An 18,214-nucleotide genomic window follows, 5' to 3' on the forward strand; every position below is an offset into this window, starting at 1 on the left:
AGATAAAGACTGTTCGAGAGTGTGATTTCTTGTTGGGTTTCCAAAAAATCTTCTCTCGACTCCACACCCCTCTCCTTAAAATCCCTGTGTGGTGGGCTGGTGGCGGCGTGCTGTCCTCCCATCGTTGTTTTGACCGCGCAAGATATAGAGGGTGGCTAAGGGCTCTGCCCGCAAGGCGCCCGCGTCGCAGACGCGGTGCCATTGACAAATCTGCGATATACCCCCACACGAGCAAATAGCAAAATCCGAATACCGTGCACGAACTGCGTGATCTGAGCCGTGGACGGGGGCAAAGCTTCAGCTGGTGCCAAGACATTCGTAAAATTGAAGCCAAGAACGTCCGCCAAATCCGTGCTAGCTGCTAGGGAAAGCTGATCGAGCCCAGCGTGCCCGCGGCCGCCTCCCGCGCAGCACCGCCGCTGGGGACGACACTCGAGCCCACGCACCGGGCAAAGCAGGACGCTGCAGAAGCGGTTGGAGAGGCAGCCGGCGTCTGCCGTCACAACGAGTCCCAGCGCTGGTTGGACATGCGCGTCGGCTCGCCCGAGGACTGCTGTCGCGACCCTCCCGTCGTGACGCAGCCTCCCCGACGAGCTCTGCAACCGAGGAGAGTGAGGGTGCGCCTCCCCTCACTGCTGGCCTGGCTGCGCACCGCCCCACAAAGCACCCCCTCGAGCATCTCTACAAGTACCCCAGTCTGAGGGTTAGGTTTCTGGAGCCTCGGGTGCTTTTACGCTTTTGATCGGGTCAGGGGAGAGTGCGACTTTTACCACTTTGGTCGTCTCGGAGCGCCCAACTTTTAGCATGTTTCAAAAATTTCTTCGGCGCTGCGCGCCGCGGGTGCAGCAAGTACTAGCTATCCCTATCGTCCCGCAACGGCAAAGTAGTTCCCACACACTATGGCTAAAAAAATGCTGCCGCTCGCCCCTCGAATGCGCCCGCCGGTGTGTGTCCAAACATGTAGCGCTACAAGTTTGTGACACATAAGGACGCATCCTCCCACAACACTTCACCCGCTGGCTTGGTTGCAGCTGCCGAGGTACCATCTGCCGGCTTGGGGGGGCTAGTGGCATTCGCCGGAGAGTAGAATGTCCAAAATTTTCGCGCGCCTGCGGCGGCGCGACTTTTACCATTTTGCCCCGGGCGGGCCCACTTTTGTCGTTTTGCCCCAAATCTACGGCTAGCCGTGCTTTTAGCGTTTTGACCCAAATCGGCCGAACTTTTAGGATACCCTCAGACTATGACAAGTACAATTACAAGGGCGACCTTCTCCAAGTCGTCAACGCGCCCGGCGGCTCCGGCAAGACTTTAGCCTTGGCCACCCTCCTTGCGGAGCAGGAGGAGATCCGCTCTCGGTCGGCAACGTGGCAGCTCGTCGAAGGACTCGGTAGTTGTGACCCCCCTGAGTGAGGACAGGAGAGAGAGAGCTTTGACCTTTGTTTGTGGTGTTGGTGTACGCAATAACGGGACAGGGTAGTCGTTCTCTCTAGCTCCCCTTCTAGCTCTTGGCATGAGCTGCGCCCTGTGTCCGACCCCTTTTGCGCAGCAACACCTTAAACTTTTAGGCCCTCCAATCCAAATTCGGGTCCGAGCGTAGCGGAGTGGGCCCCGAGTTTGAAAAGGGCGACGGACGCTTGCGTCCTAGCCTCCAACAACGCCTCCCCGGCGCAGAGGGGCCCCCGGAGGGATGCTCAACCGCTCCACGCCACGCCGCTTGCGGCGGTCCTATTCCCAGCTCCGCTGAGGCACCGCTTGCTGGAATTCTTTTTCCAGCCGTTCCAGGGCACCGGCCCGCTCTCGGCCAGTCTTCCCTTCGGTAGCTACTGGGTGGTCGCCGTGGCTCAATTTCCTCACTTATCTCTACCCATGGCCCTCGTCCGGACGCCGCTCTTCTGGGACCGCCGCGGCCCGCTGAGCGACGCGCTGCTGCCACTCAGCCTCGCGTACGCCGCAGCGACGTACGCCGTCGAGGCGCTGCGCCCACCGCCCCGCCGGTCGCAGGCGCCCGTCGTCTGCGTCGGGGCGGCGGTCGCGGGCGGCGCGGGCAAGACGCCGCTGGTGCTCGCACTCGCCGAGCGGCTCCTGCGGCCGCCACGGTCGCACACGCCCCACATCCTCACGCGCGGCTACGGCGGCTCCGAGCGCGGCCCGCTGCGCGTCGCGCCGGAGGTGCACTCCGCCGCGCGGGTCGGCGACGAGGCGCGGCTGCTCTCGCGCACCGCGCCGACGTGGGTATGCGCCGACCGGTGGGCGGGCGCCTCCGCCGCCTGCGCGAGCGCGACGCCGCCCTCGGTCCTGCTGATGGACGACGGTGCGGGCCTAGACGAGCGCCCTGTGCATCCGGAGGCATTCACGCGAGACTCTGGCGCACGATGCCGCATTCAGACCCGGAGGTCGTCTCCGTCTCCCTGCACCGCCAGGTCTGCAGCACCCGACCTTGCACCGCGACCTCTCGCTCCTCGTCGTCGACGCGGAGCATCTGCTCGGGAACGGTTGGGCGACCTGCCCGGCACCTCTCTCTCTCTCCCTCTCTCCCTCTCTCCCCCTCTCTCTCTCTCTCCCTGGGTCCTCCGAAGCCCTGCCTGCGCCCTGCCTGCACCCATGCCGCGAACCCCGACCTCCCCCGGCCATCAGGTCGAGTGCTGCCTGCCGGCCCACTCCGCGAGCCCTTCCACAGAAGCCTCGCCCGCGCGGACGCCGTCGTGGTGCCTGATTCACCGAGATTCGCCGAGATTCGCCGAGATTCGCCGAGATTCGCCGAGAAGTCTCTGCGACGCCGACGCGGCGCTCTCGCCGCTCCCTTCGAGGCCTCCATCCATGAGTGAACCAGCTGCGAACCAGCTGCCTGTGCATGGCCATTCAGGCGCTCTCGCCGCCGGCCGACGCCGCTTCGCGCTCGCTCGGCGCGCCGCCCTGGACGCACATCCCAGCAACCCGGCTAGCGCGCGGGAGGAGAGATGCGGCTGTGCTCCGTCGTCGCCACGCCCTCGTCTCTCTGCTCGCAGCCCTCGTCAGCCCTCGTCCGCTCGCGAGGCTCCGAACCGACGGCCCGATGCTGCCTCCCGCCCCTGACGCCGGCCTTGCCCTCTCGGCCTGCCCTCTCCGCAGCCGAGCAGCCCTCCGAGTGCAGCTTGCGGCGGCGGCTCCGCCTCCCGCCCGAGATGCTTCTCCTGCGGGACACCCTAGATGCACAGAGGTAGCCGAGAGCAGCCGAGAGCAGCCGAGAGCAGCCGAGAGCAGCCGAGAGGAGCCTCCTGCGATGGTACTAGATGCGGACCAGCGGGCACCGTAACCTATGGTATGCAACGTTCCCAACCAACCAGGCAGGAGCAGCTGCACCAGCCGTCCTCGTGCCCCTCCCGAGACTCTGACGCAGTTGCTGCAGCTCGCCGCAGCTCTCATCTCGCCAGACGCGTGCTCTAGGCGAGGGCGCCTCCGCCCGGCCGCAGAGCAGAGCCGACGCGTCTCGGGCGCGCGCGTGGTTGCCTTCACCGCCACGGCGCGGCCGCAGCGTTTCTTCCGGACTCTGCGCCCTCCTGCAGATGAGCAACCCAGCTCTGTGCTTCGGAGCACACATCCTCAACACACATCCTCCGCCACTCGAGAGCACGCGCACTCCCGCCGTACCTCAACGTGCAACTGCTCCACGCTCAGCTCACCGCACGACCCCACAGCCACACAAGACGAGCCGGACGCTGGTGCCGCTTCGCAGGCGTTCCCTCGGATGCCGCCTGTGCGGCACGCTCGCGCTGCCCGACCACGCGCCCGTGCCGGCCACCGCCCTGGCGCAGCTGCGGCGCGAGGCGGCAACCGAGGGGGCCCTGCTCGTCACCACCGAGAAGGTAGCACTAGCAGCAGCAGCAGCAGCAGCAGCAGCAGCAGCAGCAGCAGCAGCAGTAGTAGCAGCAGCAGTAGTAGTAGTAGTAGTAGTAGTAGTGGTAGTGGTAGTATGCAACCGAGGAGGCCCTCCTCGTCACCACCGAGAAGGCGTCTGCTCGCCCACGCGCACTCGCCTCTGCACTCTGACTGCCGCGTCAGCCCCTGCCCTGTCTCACTAGAGGTGGAGATGCGGGGGCTGGCTTCCCGCCCCCGGCCCCACCGCTGTGTGTGCGTGACACTCACCTGCCCCCCCCCCCCCTTCCCTTAGGACGCCGCGCGGTTGGACGAGGCGGAGCTGCGAGGCATCGAGGTGCTGCCGCTGCGGCTCGAGTGGACAGACGGCGCGGGCGAGGCGATCGACGCCATGATCGGCGGCGTCGTGGCGGCCCGCGGCCAACCTTTGGAGAATGGCCGCTACGCGGGCTAGCCGCTACACTGCCCTTCCGATTCGCTGTGTTCTTTGTTTCGCATCGACTGTGGCCTCGTAGCTCGTTTCCCCCCGCAGCCTCGCAGGAGTAGCTTTAAGTCGTTTGCACCGCTACCGTCCCGCCAGGGAGCCGAAGCGCACGCTTTTCTCCTTCGCGGTTTTGGTGATTTTGCGGGATGACCCGCACGTTCGGCCTGCTCGCGTGTGCCATCGCGAGCGCGCGAGCGCTGCAGTCGCCTATGTCCGGCCGGTGGCCACAGCAGCGGCGCTCCCCAGGCGTGGACGCGGTCAGCAGCAGCCAGTTGTCTATTGACTGGACTGCTCGCGAGTTATGGGCGCTAGAGGACTCGGTGCCTCAGTACACCGTCGCCGTGGGCGAGGGATCCGGCGCGCAAATCATCCTCTGGCGAAGGATGCAGCTCGACGTCCCCGAGCTCTGCGGCCGCTCCATTAGCGAGCTGCGCGGCCGCTGGGCGGCTGAGCGGGGCGCGGCGGCGGCGGCCGTGGCGGCTGTGGACAGCCCGCCGTGCCTCGAACGATGGGAGCGGCTCCCCGACGGCTCGTACCGCGGCGAGCTCACCTCGGCGCGTGCTGCGCGCCGCACGCTCCCCGCCTCTGCCCCGGCCGCTCCTCATCGCCGCTTCTCATCGCCGCCCGTCCCCGCGATCCGGCCTTTAGGTCGCCGGGATGCGCGGCGGGCTTGTGGCGACGGTGGAGACGGACCCGGACGCCGCGCCCGCCTCCAGGGCCGAGGCGGAGGGCTGGTGCGTCCGCTCCAGGGCGGGAGACCTCTTCGAGCTCGGTCCGCCGCCTCACCAGCCTCACGCCCCCGCCCTTGCCCGCCCTCCACCCGCCCTCGCTGTCAAGCCCGCCCCGCGCCTCTCCCACCCGCCCGGCTGCGCCGCGGCCTCCAGGCGCGCAGAGAGTCGAGGCGGAGCCGGCCGTCGCCGCCGCCGACGGCGCGGAGCAGCAGCTCGCTCCCTTCTCCGCCGCCCTCGGCGCCGCGCCAACGCCCGAGGCTGTCGCGCAACTGGCGACGCCGGCGCTGGCGCTCGTCGCGCTCGCCGCCGCCGTGAACGTGGGTATGAGCGCCTTTGGGCACCACGTGGATGTGTCCGTCTTCATCGTCTGAGGCGCGGCTCTCTCTCTGCGCTGCTGTCGGGGTGACCGCCCTGCGTGAGCGAAGGCGCGCGCCTTCGCCGTGTGCGCCCTTTTCGTTTTAGGGTCCATGGGAGAGAGGGGCGTGCAGGCCGAGAAGGGGAGGCCGGCTGCTCTGTTTGTGACAGTGTTGGCGCGCGGGCTCGGGCTCCGCGGAGCCAGCTGTGCGTCGCCAGGCCGCTGCGCGCTGGCGGGTGGCACGGCTCACGCGCGACCCCGGCGAGCACCGAGCTGCGGGACGGCGACACCGAGGTCCGAAATAACTCGCGGCGCGTGGTGCTGGTGGAATTTAGCACTTTACGTCGCATGACCTGTGAGTATCCTGCTTGAGCATGATGCACACAAACTGCAAAAGAAAGCACCAGACGAGCTGCGCAGCAGCCCCCGCTCGCGGAGACCGGAGTCCCATGTCGGTAGTGTCAGGCGCAGTGGCCGTCACTCCCTCCTCTTTTTGCTGCCGCCGCTGCGCGCGTCGTTCTTGCCAAGCACGCCGAAGAACTGCAGCAGCAGCGTCACGTTGAAGGCGAGGTTGAAGGCGAGCGCGCCGGTGCCGGCGCAGGCGGAGCCCGTGGCGAGCAGCGCGGCGGTGACGAGGAAGCAGAGGAGGGAGAAGCCGAACTGGACGATCTGGAACTGCGTGACGAGCCGCTTCCACGGCGTGGGCAGCTTAAGGACGGTCCGGAAGTAGTAGTAGTACATCAGGACGTGCACCGCGGTGTTGAAGAGCAGGCCGCCCCACTGTAGGCTCTGGCAGTACGCGCACCAGCTCCACGCCATGAAGAGCACCACCGCGTGGTGGTAGACGTGCAGGAAAAAGTGCGGCGGCGGCCGCCCCTTGAGCAGCTGCAGCACCGTGTCGAGGAGCTCGTAGTACTTGCTCAAGTAGTAGAGATAAGACCACGCGTAGAGCGGCCCGACCGCGACCGCGTCGGGACGCTCGCAAAACAGGAAGCTCGCCCTGCCGAGCGGTCCCGCGGGCGCCTCGCTCGCGCCTCGCCTCGCAAGCTCGCGCAGCGTGCCGAGCAGCATCGCCAGCGAGCCGAGGCAGAGCACCAGGTTGTGCGCCGCCTGAAGCAGCCGCATGAGCGGCCCCTCTACGCCGGCGCCGCCGCGCACCACTCGCATGTACCAGCTGAGCGCGAGCACGGTGGCAACGTAGGCGGCGCTCCCCGTCGCCGGAGCCCACAGCGAGGACAGCGGCGCGTCGGCGAAGGAGAAGTCGGCGAGCATAGCCACCGTGTGTCGCAGCGAATTCTTTTTCTGGGTTTGCAGTGCTGAATTTTATCGTTCTGTGGAAGCTGGTAGAGGAGGGGCGGAGGGCTGCGCTTCGTTTCGCCCGGAAGCGGTCCGAGGCAGCTGCCGAGGAGGTTGTGTTCTCTAGGCCCCTCCGAGCTCTCACGCTGCGATCGAGGATGGCGCGGTTCACACAAAAACACAACCCCGGACCCAAGATGCAGTAACAAGCACAGACAGTCGACAAAGGGACAAAACCATAAATAAATAAATAAATACAACGGACATCCCAAGCTAGGGCTGGGTCGAGGACAAAACCTTTACCGTAGGGATATGGATGGGTTTTCTCTCCCTTCTCTCTCTTGTGGAAGCTAGGCGAGGGCGGAGGAGACAGCAGAGCTCTGCTTGTCTAGCGAGGGTGGAGAGCCCTGCGCCTATCCATATGGGGGTGGCAATCGCCCTGGTGCTCTGCGCCGGGGCGTCTGGGAAGCCGCTGCTCCTCTCGCGGCGCACCCCTCGAGCCCAGGACGCGCTTCGCATTCGCGGCGGCGCCGCCGGCGGCAACCTTGTGCCTCTCCCGCCGGCCGACAACCTGCCGAGCGGCCCGCTGCCTGAGCATGCCCTGACGGTGGATGCGGTGCTGGCAAAGCTGGGCGTGACGACGGAGACGGGCCTCACACTGTCGCAGGTCGCTGAGGCTCGCAAGGCTCACGGCCGGAACGAGCTCGAGGCGGAGAAGCCGACGCCGCTGTGGCAGCTACTGGCGGCGCAGTTCGACGACCGGCTCGTCCAGATCCTGCTGGGGGTGGCGGTGCTATCGTATGTGCTCGCGCGGCTGGAGGAGGAGCCGAACGGCTGGGTCGAGCCCGCCGTCATCGTGCTCATCCTCGCGATCAACGCCGTGGTCGGCGTCTGGCAGGAGGCGTCGGCGGCGTCGGCGCTCGATGCGCTCAAGCAGCTGCAGCCAGAGGCGTGCAAGTGCCTGCGCGGAGGCGAGTGGGTGCACGAGCTGCCTGCGGCGGAGCTGGTCCCCGGCGACATCATCGAGGTCCGCGTCGGCGACCGCGTCCCCGCCGACGCGCGCCTCGTCTCCCTCGGCACCACGACGCTCTCGACGGACGAAGGCGAGCGAGCCCCTGCAGCAGCCTCGCGGGAGCGACCCCTGGCGGCCTCGCCGCGTGTGCAGCACCACCGCGTTTCCCCGCCCGCAGGCTCGCTCACCGGCGAGTCCGCCTCAGTGCCAAAGCTGCTCGACGCCGTCGCGGCCGACGCGCGCATCCAAGACAAGTCCTGCATGCTCTTTTCCGGCACGGTGGTCGCAAACGGCCGCGGGCGCGCCGTCGTCACCGCGTGACGCTCTGCCCGCCGCCGGGCCCTGCGCCCTCACCGGCATGCCGTGCCCGCGCCAGGCTCGCAGTCGTCACCGCCACGGGCTCGGCGACGCAGATCGGCCTCATCCAGCGCGGCGTGCAGCAGGCCAAGCAAGACGAGCGGAGGACGCCGCTCGCGATGAAGCTCGACTCCTTCTCCGAGAAGCTCACCCTCGCCATCGGAGGGATCTGCGTCGCCGTCTGGCTCATCAACCTGCCAAAGATCTACTCGCCCGTCTTCGCCGCGCCGTGGCGCGGAGCGCTCTACTACCTCAAGGCATCGCCTCGAGATCTAGCCGAGATGAAGCCCGGCACCTCGCCCCCCCGACCGCCGCCCTCTCCCCTCCGCCGCCGCAAAGGTTGCGGTCGCGCTCGGCGTGGCGGCCATCCCCGAGGGGCTCCCCGCGGTGATCACGCTCTGCCTCTCGCTCGGCACCCGCCGCATGGCCGACCGCAACGTCATCGTCCGCAAGCTGCCCTCCGTCGAGACGCTCGGCTGCACCACCGTCATTTGCACCGACAAGACGGGCACCCTCACCACCAACCAGATGACCGTCGTCGCGCTCGTCATGGCGCAGCAAAAGGCGGCGCAGGCCGACGACGCGCTGCGCGAGTACCCCGTCGACGGCGTCTCCTACGCGCCGCAGGGCCGCGTTGTCGGCCTCGAGGAGGCGACGCGACGCGGCAAGGGCGCGGCGCAGCTCGTGCAGACGTGCGTCCTGTGCAACGACGCGGAGATCACCTACTCGGACGGGCAGTACGGCCGGGTGGGCGAGCCGACCGAGGCGGCCCTCAAGGCACCGCGCCGCCTGGGAACTCGGCACAACTCGGCGCTCCCACCCGCCTCGCCGCCGCCCCTCACCTCGCCTCCCCCGGCTCTCAAGGTGCTCGCCGAGAAGGTTGGCGTGCACGGCACCGCCGGCCCGGCCGACGCCGCCGCCGCCGCGACGCACTACAGCTCGGTGCTCAACGCGGGGCACGAGCGGCAGGCGACGCTCGAGTTTTCGCGCTCGCGCAAGTCGATGTCGGTGCTCAGCCGGCAGGTCGGCGCGCGGCTCAACTGTCTCTTCGTCAAGGAACCTTCCAGGAACCTTCTAGCAACCTTCTAGGTCGGCGCGCGGCTCAACTCGCTCTTCGTCAAGGGGGCGCCCGAGTCGGTGCTGCCCCGCTGCTCGGCGGTCCGGCTCTCGGACGGCTCGACGGTGCCGATGAGCGAGGCGTGGCGCCGGAAGCTGCGCGCGCAGTTCGAGGAGATGGCGCGCCGGCCGCTGCGCTGCCTCGCCCTCGCCGTCAAGGAGGGCAAGGCGCTCGGCCCCCTCGCGACGTACGACAAGGACGCGCCGCGGCCGGCGCAGACGCGGCTGCTCTCCGACACGTCCCGCTTCGCCTCGATCGAGAGCGGGCTCACCTTTGTCGGCCTCGTCGGCATCAAGGACCCCGCCCGGCCCGAGGTGACGACGGCCATCGGCCGGTGCAAGCAGGCGGGCATCCGCGTGGTGATGATCACCGGAGACTCGGCGCAGACCGCCGCGGCCATCGCGCGCGACGTCGGCATCTTCGAGGCGGACGCGCCGCCCGAGGCGACGGCGGCGCGCACCTTCGCCGGCTCCGAGTTCTTCGAGCTGCCGACCGAGGAGCAGGACCGGCTGCTGCTCGACTCGAACCTCGTCTTCTGCCGCGCCGAGCCGGCCGACAAGCAGCGCCTCCTCGCGCAGCTCGAGCGGCTCGGCGAGGTCGCCGCGATGACCGGCGACGGCGTCAACGACGCGCCGGCGCTGCAGCAGGCGTCCATCGGCGTGGCGATGGGCATCGCGGGCACCGAGGTGGCCAAGGACGCGGCCGACATGGTGCTCGCCGACGACAACTTCGCGACCATCGTCGCGGCGGTGGAGGAGGGGCGCGCCATCTACGCGAACATGAAGGCCTTCATCAACTTCCTCATCACCTGCAACATCGGCGAGGTCGCCGCCGTCTTCCTCTCGACTCTGCTCGGGCTGCCCGAGGTGCTCGGCCCGCTGCACCTGCTCTGGGTGAACCTCGTCACCGATGGGCCGCCCGCCACCGCCCTCGGCTTCAACCCGCCCGACCCGGGCAACATGCGCCGCCCGCCGCGCGGCCGCACCGACCCGCTCGTCAGCCGCTTCACCCTCTTCCGATACATCCTGACCGGCACCTACGTCGGCGTCGCGACAGTCGGCGCGTTTGTGCACGTCTACCGCTCGCGCGGCATCCCGCTCTCGATGCTCGCCAACTGGGGCGCTTGCTCCGAGTGGCAGGCGACGCCGCCGCCCCCTCCCCCGCCCGCCCTAGCCCTCTCTGCTCCGCCGTCCGGCGTGCCCCCCACCCCAGCGCCCCCCTCTGCCAGCCAACCCGCCGCACACGCAGGTGGGCGACGTGCCTGGCTTTGCGAGTGCGTGCGACGCGTTTGGCACCGGGCCCGGCCAGGGCAAGGCCGTCGCCTCGACGGTGGCTCTCACGACGCTAGTCTGCATGGAGATGCTGCGGGCCCTCTGCGCCGTGTCGGAGCGCGAGTCGCTGCTTCGCAAGCCGCCGTGGGCCAACCGGTACCTCCTGCTTGGCGTCACCGTGCCCATCCTGCTGCACATGTCGGTGCTCTACTACCCGCCCCTCGCCGCAATCTTCAAGCTCGCCCCGCTCGCCCGAGACAATTGGTGGACCGTGGCCATGTTTTCGCTGCCGCTGGTCCTCCTCGAGGAGCTGCTCAAGTTTGCTGCGCGCACCCTCGCGGGGGAGTAGGCGGGACCTGGACCAGTTAGGCGGGGAGGCGCGGTGTGCGCTTGCCCACAGCCACGACGACACCCGAGCCCGCAGACACGCAGAGCGGGGCAGAATGAAGCGAGGCGGTTTTGCAGAGAGAGAGACAGAGAGAGACAGAGAGAGAGAGAGAGAGAGAGGCGGGGGGTACTGTCTGTCGGCGCCCAGGGAATCGAGTGAGATACACACATGTTGTCATCGTTGAGAGAGGTCGGGAGAGAGAGAGAGAGACGATGACAGAGCGAGAGAGAGGTGTGCATTCCGTATAAAACTATCTCCGCATCCACAGAGAGACGCCGCGTCGACATGGTTTCCTTTACGGCCGACGTTTTTTGATCTCTGGGTCAGTGGGGGGCCGAGCCACCTCGGGGTGGCGGGCGGGCGGGCGTTTTGAAAAACAGAAAACAGAAAACAGAGGGGGGCCAGGGCCCCCACTACGATTAGACACAAGCACCTGGCTCCTGGGACAAAGCGAGCAGCAGCAGCAAGCAGTTCAGCGGAGAAGGGGGGGGGGAGGAGCCGAGGGGGTGACGTCCCGACACGGCAGGTTGGAGCTGACCCAGGGAGAGAGAGAGAACAGCGATGGCAGCCCCCAATGACTGTAGACAGAAATGACGAGCCGACAGCGATGCAGCGGCAGCGAAAGCGGCGAGGAGGGCCCGCTGCAGAGCTCCGCTGGGCGGCAGCAGAGACATCGGCGGACGGGGGAGCACGCTGGACACGTCGGCATAGGAGCCAGGGGGGGCCTGCATCATGAATGGGCCTGCATCGCATGATGGCGACGGCGGCGACGTAGGCGAGACGGCGGCGAGGGTGGCGACGGCCACGATGAAGCTGGCTTGACGAAATGGATCGTGACGCCATGGGCGCAACAATAGACATCCCCTCGATGTCGTCGTCCTTGCCGGAAGGGGCAGCGCACGCGCCTCTGAAGATCGAGGCGCGTGGCTCAAAGCCGGCGCTGCGCGGGTTCGTGCCCATCCGACTATTGTCTACTTTTCCATTTTTTTGGATGCCGTGGTCGTGGGGGTCACCGCTCACGACCCGCCGCACGAAGTAGGCGGCGCGCAGCGCCGCTCTCGCAGGCTGTTTTTGTCGGTTCTACATTTTGTTTTTGTTTTCAGTCTAGGGGGCCCGACCCCCTCAGAGGCGGCGGGCGGGCGCCCACTGACCCAGAGATCAAAAACGCTCGGCCTACACGCCCGTCTCATGTGTCATGATGATGTGGATTGTGGTCTCATATACACATGGAGAAAACGCACCCCCCCGCGCCCGTTGCGCGTTGGCTAGCGCTAGGCACGACACTTGCGCGCAGCCGCGAGAGTCGGGGAGACATCTAACGCATGACTGATGACATCTCTGATCTCACGCGTCCCGCGGCGAACCGGCGGCGGCGCGCTCTTCCTGCGACCAGATAACGTAGGGCCTATCCATCGGCCTGTCCTCCCCCTGCTGGACCGCCTGGAGGCCGCCGCGGCCGTGGCGGCGGCGGCGGAGGGCTGCGGACACGGCGAAGGCGGCGAGCGCAGCAGCTGCGGTGGCGAGCGCGCCTCGAATGGCCGTCTCGCCCGGCGCCTCCTCGCCCACCCCCTCGCTCGCCGCTGCGCGCGAGTCGGGCGGCACCTCCATCAGCCCAGGGCTTGGCGCGGGCCCTGCGGACGTCTCCTCGTCGAGCGGCGGCAGGACGAGGGAGGAGATGGAGTGCGGAGGGACGGTCAGCCGCTCTGCGCCCAAGCCGGCCTCGACGTCGAGGAGCGAGAAGGTGAGCGGCTTGTCGCCGCGGTTCATCGCGACGACGCTCACGCCGCCGCCGGGCGTCGCAAAGGCGAGCGAGGCGAACTCCGGCTCCCTCGCGATGTACGGGCCGGCGCACAGCTCGCGCTCGCCTCCGCCGCTGCCGCCGGGCGTGGCGAGCGAGCGGATGGGGAAGGAGTGAGGGAAGCCGCCCGCGTCTCCGAACTTGAGCGAGAATGTCTGCGAGGGGTCGCCGCCAGCGATGCAAGGCAGCGCCTGCGCCACGGTGTACTTGCTTCCCGCATCGAGGCCGATCGCCGCCCCGCTGGTCGTCACCTGTGCGCGGCGGGGCGGGGGCTCGAGGCGGCGGTGTGGGCTCGGTGTGGCGGTGTGGGCTCGGGGTGGCGGGGTCAGAGGGGCGGCGGGGCGGCGGGGCGGAGGCGGCCCTGGTGAGGCACTTGTCGGTGGAGGGCGAGATGAGGAGGGAGCACGCGGGCGTGCCCTGGCCGCCGGCGGGGCAGGAGGGCGCGTCGCGCCGCTCCCACTGCTGGTTGGGCGAGTGGGCGCACGAGTAGACGTCGACGCGCGGGCCCTTTCCGTAGGCGGAGACGTCGAGGCAAAAGTGTGTGCCGGCGACGGTGAGCATGCCGCCCGAGTCGAGGGAGAAGGACTGGAGGGGGGAGCCTTCGCAGGGCCTGCTCGCAGCTGGAGGCGTGAGGGGCGGGGGAGGGGGAGGAGGAGGCGGCGGCTTGGCGCGAGGGGCGGCGCGCGTGAAGACCATCGGCTGGCTGTTTTTGAGGTCGTCCTTCCCCGGCGGCTTCTCCTGCTCGACGGTGTCGTTGACGCCGATCCGGACCGACCCGCGCGGCAGGTAGCGCGAGAAGTGGCCCATGTAGTGGTACGAGGCCTGCGGGGGAGAGGGGCGGGAGGCGCGGGGCGAGGTGTGTGGGGAGGGCAAGGAGAGCGAGCAGCGTGCGGCGAGAGCGAAGGCCTGCACCACGACCGAGTCGCCCGTCTTCTTCTTCTCGTGCGGGTCGGCGATGAGGTTGGCGTCGCATCGGTTGCCGAGGTGGTTCGGGCCGCCGGTGGTGTCGAGGATCAGGTTCCAGTCGATCCAGCCGACCGACCAGTGGAGCAGGTCCTGCAGGATGTCCATCCCGAGGTGCTCGGCCCGCTGCCACCACTCGGCGGCCGCCTCCGCCTCGTAGATGACTCCGGGGCAGTTGCACGCCTCGGTGGCGAGCAGGAACTTGTCCGGCGCGAGCGCGTGCGTCCCGTCGAGGTTGTCTGTGTTGAGCCCTCCGTACCAGTGCATGCCGATCCCGTCGAAGTAGTGGGCGGCCGCCGGGTCCGCGTAGAGGCCGCGCGCGTAGGTGAGAACGTGGTCCTTGTTGTGGTCGAAGCCGATGATCTTGACGCGCGGGTGCTCCTCGCGCAGCACGGGGCCGAGGTGCTCCTTGACGAAGGAGGCCATGTAGTCGGCCGTGTAGACACACTTCTCCCAGCCGACGTCCGCCGCCTCGGCCTCGTTCTGGATCGTCACGCCCCAGACGTCGATGCCGCGCGCCGCGTACCCAGAGAGGAAGCGCGAGAAGTAGTGCGCGTACGGCCGCTGCTTCGCCGGGTCGAGGCCGTTTGGCTGCGCCGTCCGAATCATCGACTGCACGCCGCCGACCGGCAGCTTCATCCACGCTGGCGGCGACCAGGGCGACGCCACCAGGGAGAGGCTGTCGGCCGTCCAGCGCTCGAGCTCCGCCATCGCCGCGTGGATCATCGGGATGATGCCGTTGTCGACGTCGTGCTGCATCGAGTCGTCAAAGTGATGCAGGTGCGTGTCGCCCGCCTCCTCTGCGAATGAGTAGGTGCGGTTCACGCCGCCCGGCCCAAAGTCGCAAGACCCGATCGGCACCCGGCCGACGGTGTAGCCGAGCCCGCCTAGGGTTGGGTTGGGGTTTGGTTAGATGTCAGGTGTTTGGATAAGGGTGAGGTTAAGGGTGGGTTAAGGGTGGAGGTGAAGCACCGTCTTCGGGCGATGCAAAGTAGAGCCGGATGACACGCCGCTGGTCGGAGGGCGAGAGGCTCTGCCAGTTCAGCGCAGCCGCCTCGGTAAAGGCACCGCCAAAGCCGAGGATCTCCTGGTGACGCTCGCGCCGCTGGAGAAGCACATGCCGCTCGCTGTGGCCCAGCTCGGAGAGCGGCTTGAGGTCGATGGGCGGCATGGGTGCGAGCAGTCGATGCTCGTCACGTGCCGTCTGCACCCACTCGATGGTGGCGCTGCGGGCGACCGCTGCCACGGCCAGCGCGAGCATCGCACACCATCGTCGCATGGCTGACTGAGTGGAGCTGAGTCGGAGAACTGAGGCGGTGAGACTGTGAGTCCGCGGTGGAGAGAGTCCGCCTGTTTTCGTTTTCTTTTGTAGAATTCTTTTTAATCAGACAAAAGCCGCGCGCAAAGGAAACAGTAGGGGGAGGGCTCCCAGGGCTTCGAGGTTTTTCAGTTGTTTTTATCGTGCGCTGCTCACTCACTATACACACACTGAGTGGAGAGAGAGTACAGCACCACACACACAAACACTACTTACTTACTCCCCAACACGCGGCTACGTAGCCAGGCGCAGGCCTGCCTGCTACACGATGGCGACGTTCTCAGGGTTCTGTCTGCGTGCTTTTGCTGCCTCCCGCTTGGAGTCGGCAGTAAAGCAAGTGGGTGGAAGCAGGGGCGACAGGGACGGCGGCGGCGGCGGCAGGGAGGGGCTGGGGGGGTCGGCGATGCCGAGGTGCGTGCCCATGTTTGTGCGTGGGGGGCGTTGCACGCCGCTGATCAGGCCGGGCGGCGGGGAGGAATCGGACGGCGACGGCGGCGGCAGGGACAGGGGCAGTGGCGGTGACCCAGGGATGGTGGCGACCGCCGCGAGCGGGATGCAGCCTGGATGCAGCCGGCGAGGCGAGGTGACAGAGTGTGGGCGCGACCGTTGCGCGCTGCTCGAGTGCGCACGACAAAGCAGCTCTGATGCAGCCTGGTGACCTGCGTGCGCGGGGACGGCAAGGGTCGCGCCGCAGCCCGTGCTCACCGGGGGCTCAGTCTCGATGGGGAGTGGGGGGGAGAGAGAGCGAGCAGCCAGGCCTGCGTACCGGCAATGCGAGACGACATTGACAGTTGGAGCCGCCCGCGGCTTGCAGAGCGTTTGAAAGTTGTCGGGCTACGTGCGCATGTCGCGGGCGACGCCCGTCCGCAGCTGACACGTCGTGGTGACGATGATGGCGAGGAGCATCACGGTGGAGAGGAGCGTCCCGGCGCTGCCTGGGCTCGCTCGAGTTTCCGGGGTCATGGGCACGGCGCGGCACGCAAAAATCTTGTATCAGAAAGAAAGAAAGAAAACAGACAACCCAAGGGAGGGATGGGAGGACGGCACGCCGCCACCACACAGGGATTTTAAGGAGAGGGGTGTGATGCGCTAGCCGTCGCCCACCCTTGGGCGTCCGCCTCTTCCTATCTCTCTTCGCAGTCTCTCTCGCCGATTCTCGCTGCAACCTTCATGCCACCTCGCGGTCGTCCCACTCTCGTCGTTCTCTCTCTTGTCGCTTCTTTCTCTGTCGCGTCGCTCTCCTCTGCCTCGTTCTGCGACCGACGCCGCCGCCGCCTGCCGCTCCCTTGCTCTCGCTGCTTCTCTCGCCTTTCGTCGCAGCTCTGCCCTCCTCGCGGCATATTTTGGCCCCAAAATCTGCTACATACACTGAGAGAGATAGAGAACACAACCCCCTCTCTCTTTTCTCCCAGTCAGCTAAAAGTACGTACACTGAGAGAGAGCTAAAAGTACGTACACTGAAAATCTTGTATGAAAAGAAAATTCTTTGAAACAGCAATGGCCTTGTCCACGGCATGGGCGGCAACGTCGTCTTGCTGCTCGCGACGGCGCTGCTCGCGCTGAGCAACGGCCTCCTCGCCACCGCGTCGATGATGCAGGTCGCGCGACTCGCGCCGGAGGGGCTGAGGGAGGAGGGGGTCTACGTCGCCGTCGCGGGAGAGTCTACTTCGGACTCGCGGCGGGCGCGACCGTCAGCTGGGCGGGGTGGCGGGTGGGGCGGGCGATGCACATGCAGCTGCCGAGCTGCCGCTCGCGAGTCGCGTGTCGGGGTGAGTGTACGGCTGTGTAGTCCTCTATTTTCGCGTTACACACACACACTCGATACATGAACGTCTCAGAATTATGTCAGAAACCGACAGTCGCAGCACGCAGGGAACGGACAAACTTGCTTCACCGGCACGAAAGCACACCAGAGAAGTGCTACGCGACGTCCGAGGGCCGCCGCGCAAGTCCAACATGCTCACGGCTCGGCGGCCGTCCAGACGCGGACTAGCAACGCAACGCACGGGCGCCGCCATGCTTCCGCCGCGTGCGGCGTGTAACGCAGTCTGTCTATCTAGCATTCATCGCAGGCGAGCCGCATGGAGTAGCCCCGCCGCGCCACGTTCTGCCCGACGCTGCTGAGCGAAGCTGCATGGGCCGCGAGGAACGACGCGAGGAAGGGGAGGACGATGTGCAGCAGGTAGAAAGGGAGCGCGCTCTCGTGGCCCGTGCGGACACGGAGGATGAAGCCGACGCACATCTGCGCGCAAGCGCAGTATCCCACTGCGAGCAGCTTGCGGGTCGGATGGAGGGCAGAGGGTGGCAGCGCTCCGAGAGCGGCGCCGGTCGCTGCAGCCATCGTGGTGATGCACCGCCCAACGCCTGCGAACGTGTCGAGGTCACGGGCCAACGCTTCCGGCGAGCGGACAAGGACGCTGACAAGACGCAGAGTCGGGGCGCACACGAGAACCAGGGCCATCGCGCGCGCGAGACAGCGAGGCGAGGCCTGTGCCAGGTTGGCGAGGGCCAGCAATCCAAAGCCCGCGGCAGCGATGAAGGCGCCGGGGTTGGTGGTGTCGAGCTCGGCCAGACGAGCGGCGAACATCACCAAAAGGGCGAGCGAGAGCTGGACCGGCTTGCTCTGCACCACGTCCAGACGCAGTGAGATGCGCACGGCCGGCGGCGAAGGCGGCATGGAGGGCGGCGGCACGCTTGCCGCCGGAGTCGGGCGCGTCTGCAGCAGCGGCGGTGTCGCGGAGCCAGAGAGAAGCAGGTCGTCGATGGGGCTGCCGCCCCCGAAGTGCCACGTCATCTCGCCGGGCCCCGGCGGCGGCGGCGCGCCGGCCTCGGCGAGCGGGCCGAGAGCGAGCGAGATCTCCGCGAGGAAGGGCTCGAAGCCGGCCTCCAACGCAGACCCAGACGCCTCGCCCGCCTGCGCCGCCGCCGCAAACCCCTCGACACGCCCCTCGGCTGATGCGGTGCGAGCCTCAGGGGTGTCGCGCTCGGGCGGCGGGGCCGGCAAGAGAGGAATCGCAACGGCCGACGGCAGGGCCACCTTGCTCCTGAGCGTGCGGCCGACCGAGAAGGCGACCCCGCCGCCGGAGGTGGACAGCGCGGCGGCCTCGGCCAGGCCGGGCAGCGGGACCGGAAGCTCGTCCCTGAGGATCACGAGCCTCGGGCCCGAGCAGTCGGACGTCTGGTTCACGACGCGGTGCGCAGGCAAGCACGAGGCTGGGGACGGCTCGTTCCAGAAGCCGGGCCCGTGGCTGTTGGCGATCTCGCCGGAGCCC

At 67.7% G+C, this 18,214-nt stretch overlaps 6 protein-coding genes across 6 annotated transcripts; 3 read left to right on the forward strand and 3 right to left on the reverse strand.

The window, feature by feature from the left end:
• Nucleotides 1–1,866: 1,866 nt before the first annotated feature.
• Nucleotides 1,867–4,306, forward strand: EMIHUDRAFT_204242 (hypothetical protein; the record flags this gene model as incomplete). Its single annotated transcript, XM_005780763.1, has 6 exons — nucleotides 1,867–2,007; nucleotides 2,077–2,311; nucleotides 2,421–2,492; nucleotides 2,678–2,705; nucleotides 3,713–3,842; nucleotides 4,148–4,306. 6 exons carry the CDS (start codon nucleotides 1,867–1,869, stop codon nucleotides 4,304–4,306), a joined length of 765 nt encoding a protein of 254 aa, XP_005780820.1.
• Nucleotides 4,307–4,482: 176 nt separating this feature from the next.
• On the forward strand, nucleotides 4,483–5,813 carry EMIHUDRAFT_449968 (hypothetical protein; the record flags this gene model as incomplete). Its single annotated transcript, XM_005780764.1, has 3 exons — nucleotides 4,483–4,731; nucleotides 4,985–5,108; nucleotides 5,221–5,813. The coding sequence occupies 3 exons, from the start codon at nucleotides 4,483–4,485 to the stop codon at nucleotides 5,436–5,438; spliced, it is 591 nt and encodes a 196-aa protein (XP_005780821.1). The 3' UTR covers nucleotides 5,439–5,813.
• Nucleotides 5,814–5,899: 86 nt separating this feature from the next.
• On the reverse strand, nucleotides 5,900–6,547 carry EMIHUDRAFT_64239 (hypothetical protein; the record flags this gene model as incomplete). The annotated part of the gene is made up of 1 exon (XM_005780765.1): nucleotides 5,900–6,547. The coding sequence occupies one exon, from the start codon at nucleotides 6,545–6,547 to the stop codon at nucleotides 5,900–5,902; it is 648 nt and encodes a 215-aa protein (XP_005780822.1).
• A 540-nt stretch (nucleotides 6,548–7,087) lies between these two features.
• EMIHUDRAFT_522053 (hypothetical protein) lies at nucleotides 7,088–11,127 on the forward strand. Its single transcript, XM_005780974.1, has 7 exons — nucleotides 7,088–7,821; nucleotides 7,909–8,047; nucleotides 8,107–8,302; nucleotides 8,427–8,834; nucleotides 8,952–9,110; nucleotides 9,177–10,400; nucleotides 10,453–11,127. Exons 1-7 carry the CDS (start codon nucleotides 7,140–7,142, stop codon nucleotides 10,822–10,824), a joined length of 3,180 nt encoding a protein of 1,059 aa, XP_005781031.1. The 5' UTR covers nucleotides 7,088–7,139; the 3' UTR covers nucleotides 10,825–11,127.
• Nucleotides 11,128–13,609: 2,482 nt separating this feature from the next.
• Nucleotides 13,610–14,795, reverse strand: EMIHUDRAFT_64183 (hypothetical protein; the record flags this gene model as incomplete). Its single annotated transcript, XM_005780766.1, has 2 exons — nucleotides 13,610–14,511; nucleotides 14,597–14,795. Coding segments are annotated over 2 exons (1,101 nt in total), but the record flags the coding sequence as incomplete, so codon positions are not given.
• A 1,968-nt stretch (nucleotides 14,796–16,763) lies between these two features.
• Nucleotides 16,764–17,476, reverse strand: EMIHUDRAFT_353408 (hypothetical protein). The gene has a single exon (XM_005780767.1). The coding sequence runs from the start codon at nucleotides 17,281–17,283 to the stop codon at nucleotides 16,999–17,001; it is 285 nt and encodes a 94-aa protein (XP_005780824.1). The 5' UTR covers nucleotides 17,284–17,476; the 3' UTR covers nucleotides 16,764–16,998.
• Between the last annotated feature and the right edge of the window lie 738 nt (nucleotides 17,477–18,214).

Source organism: Emiliania huxleyi (genome assembly GCF_000372725.1).
Source record: "Emiliania huxleyi CCMP1516 chromosome Unknown EMIHUscaffold_21, whole genome shotgun sequence".
In the NCBI taxonomy this organism is placed as follows: domain Eukaryota; phylum Haptophyta; order Isochrysidales; family Noelaerhabdaceae; genus Emiliania; species Emiliania huxleyi.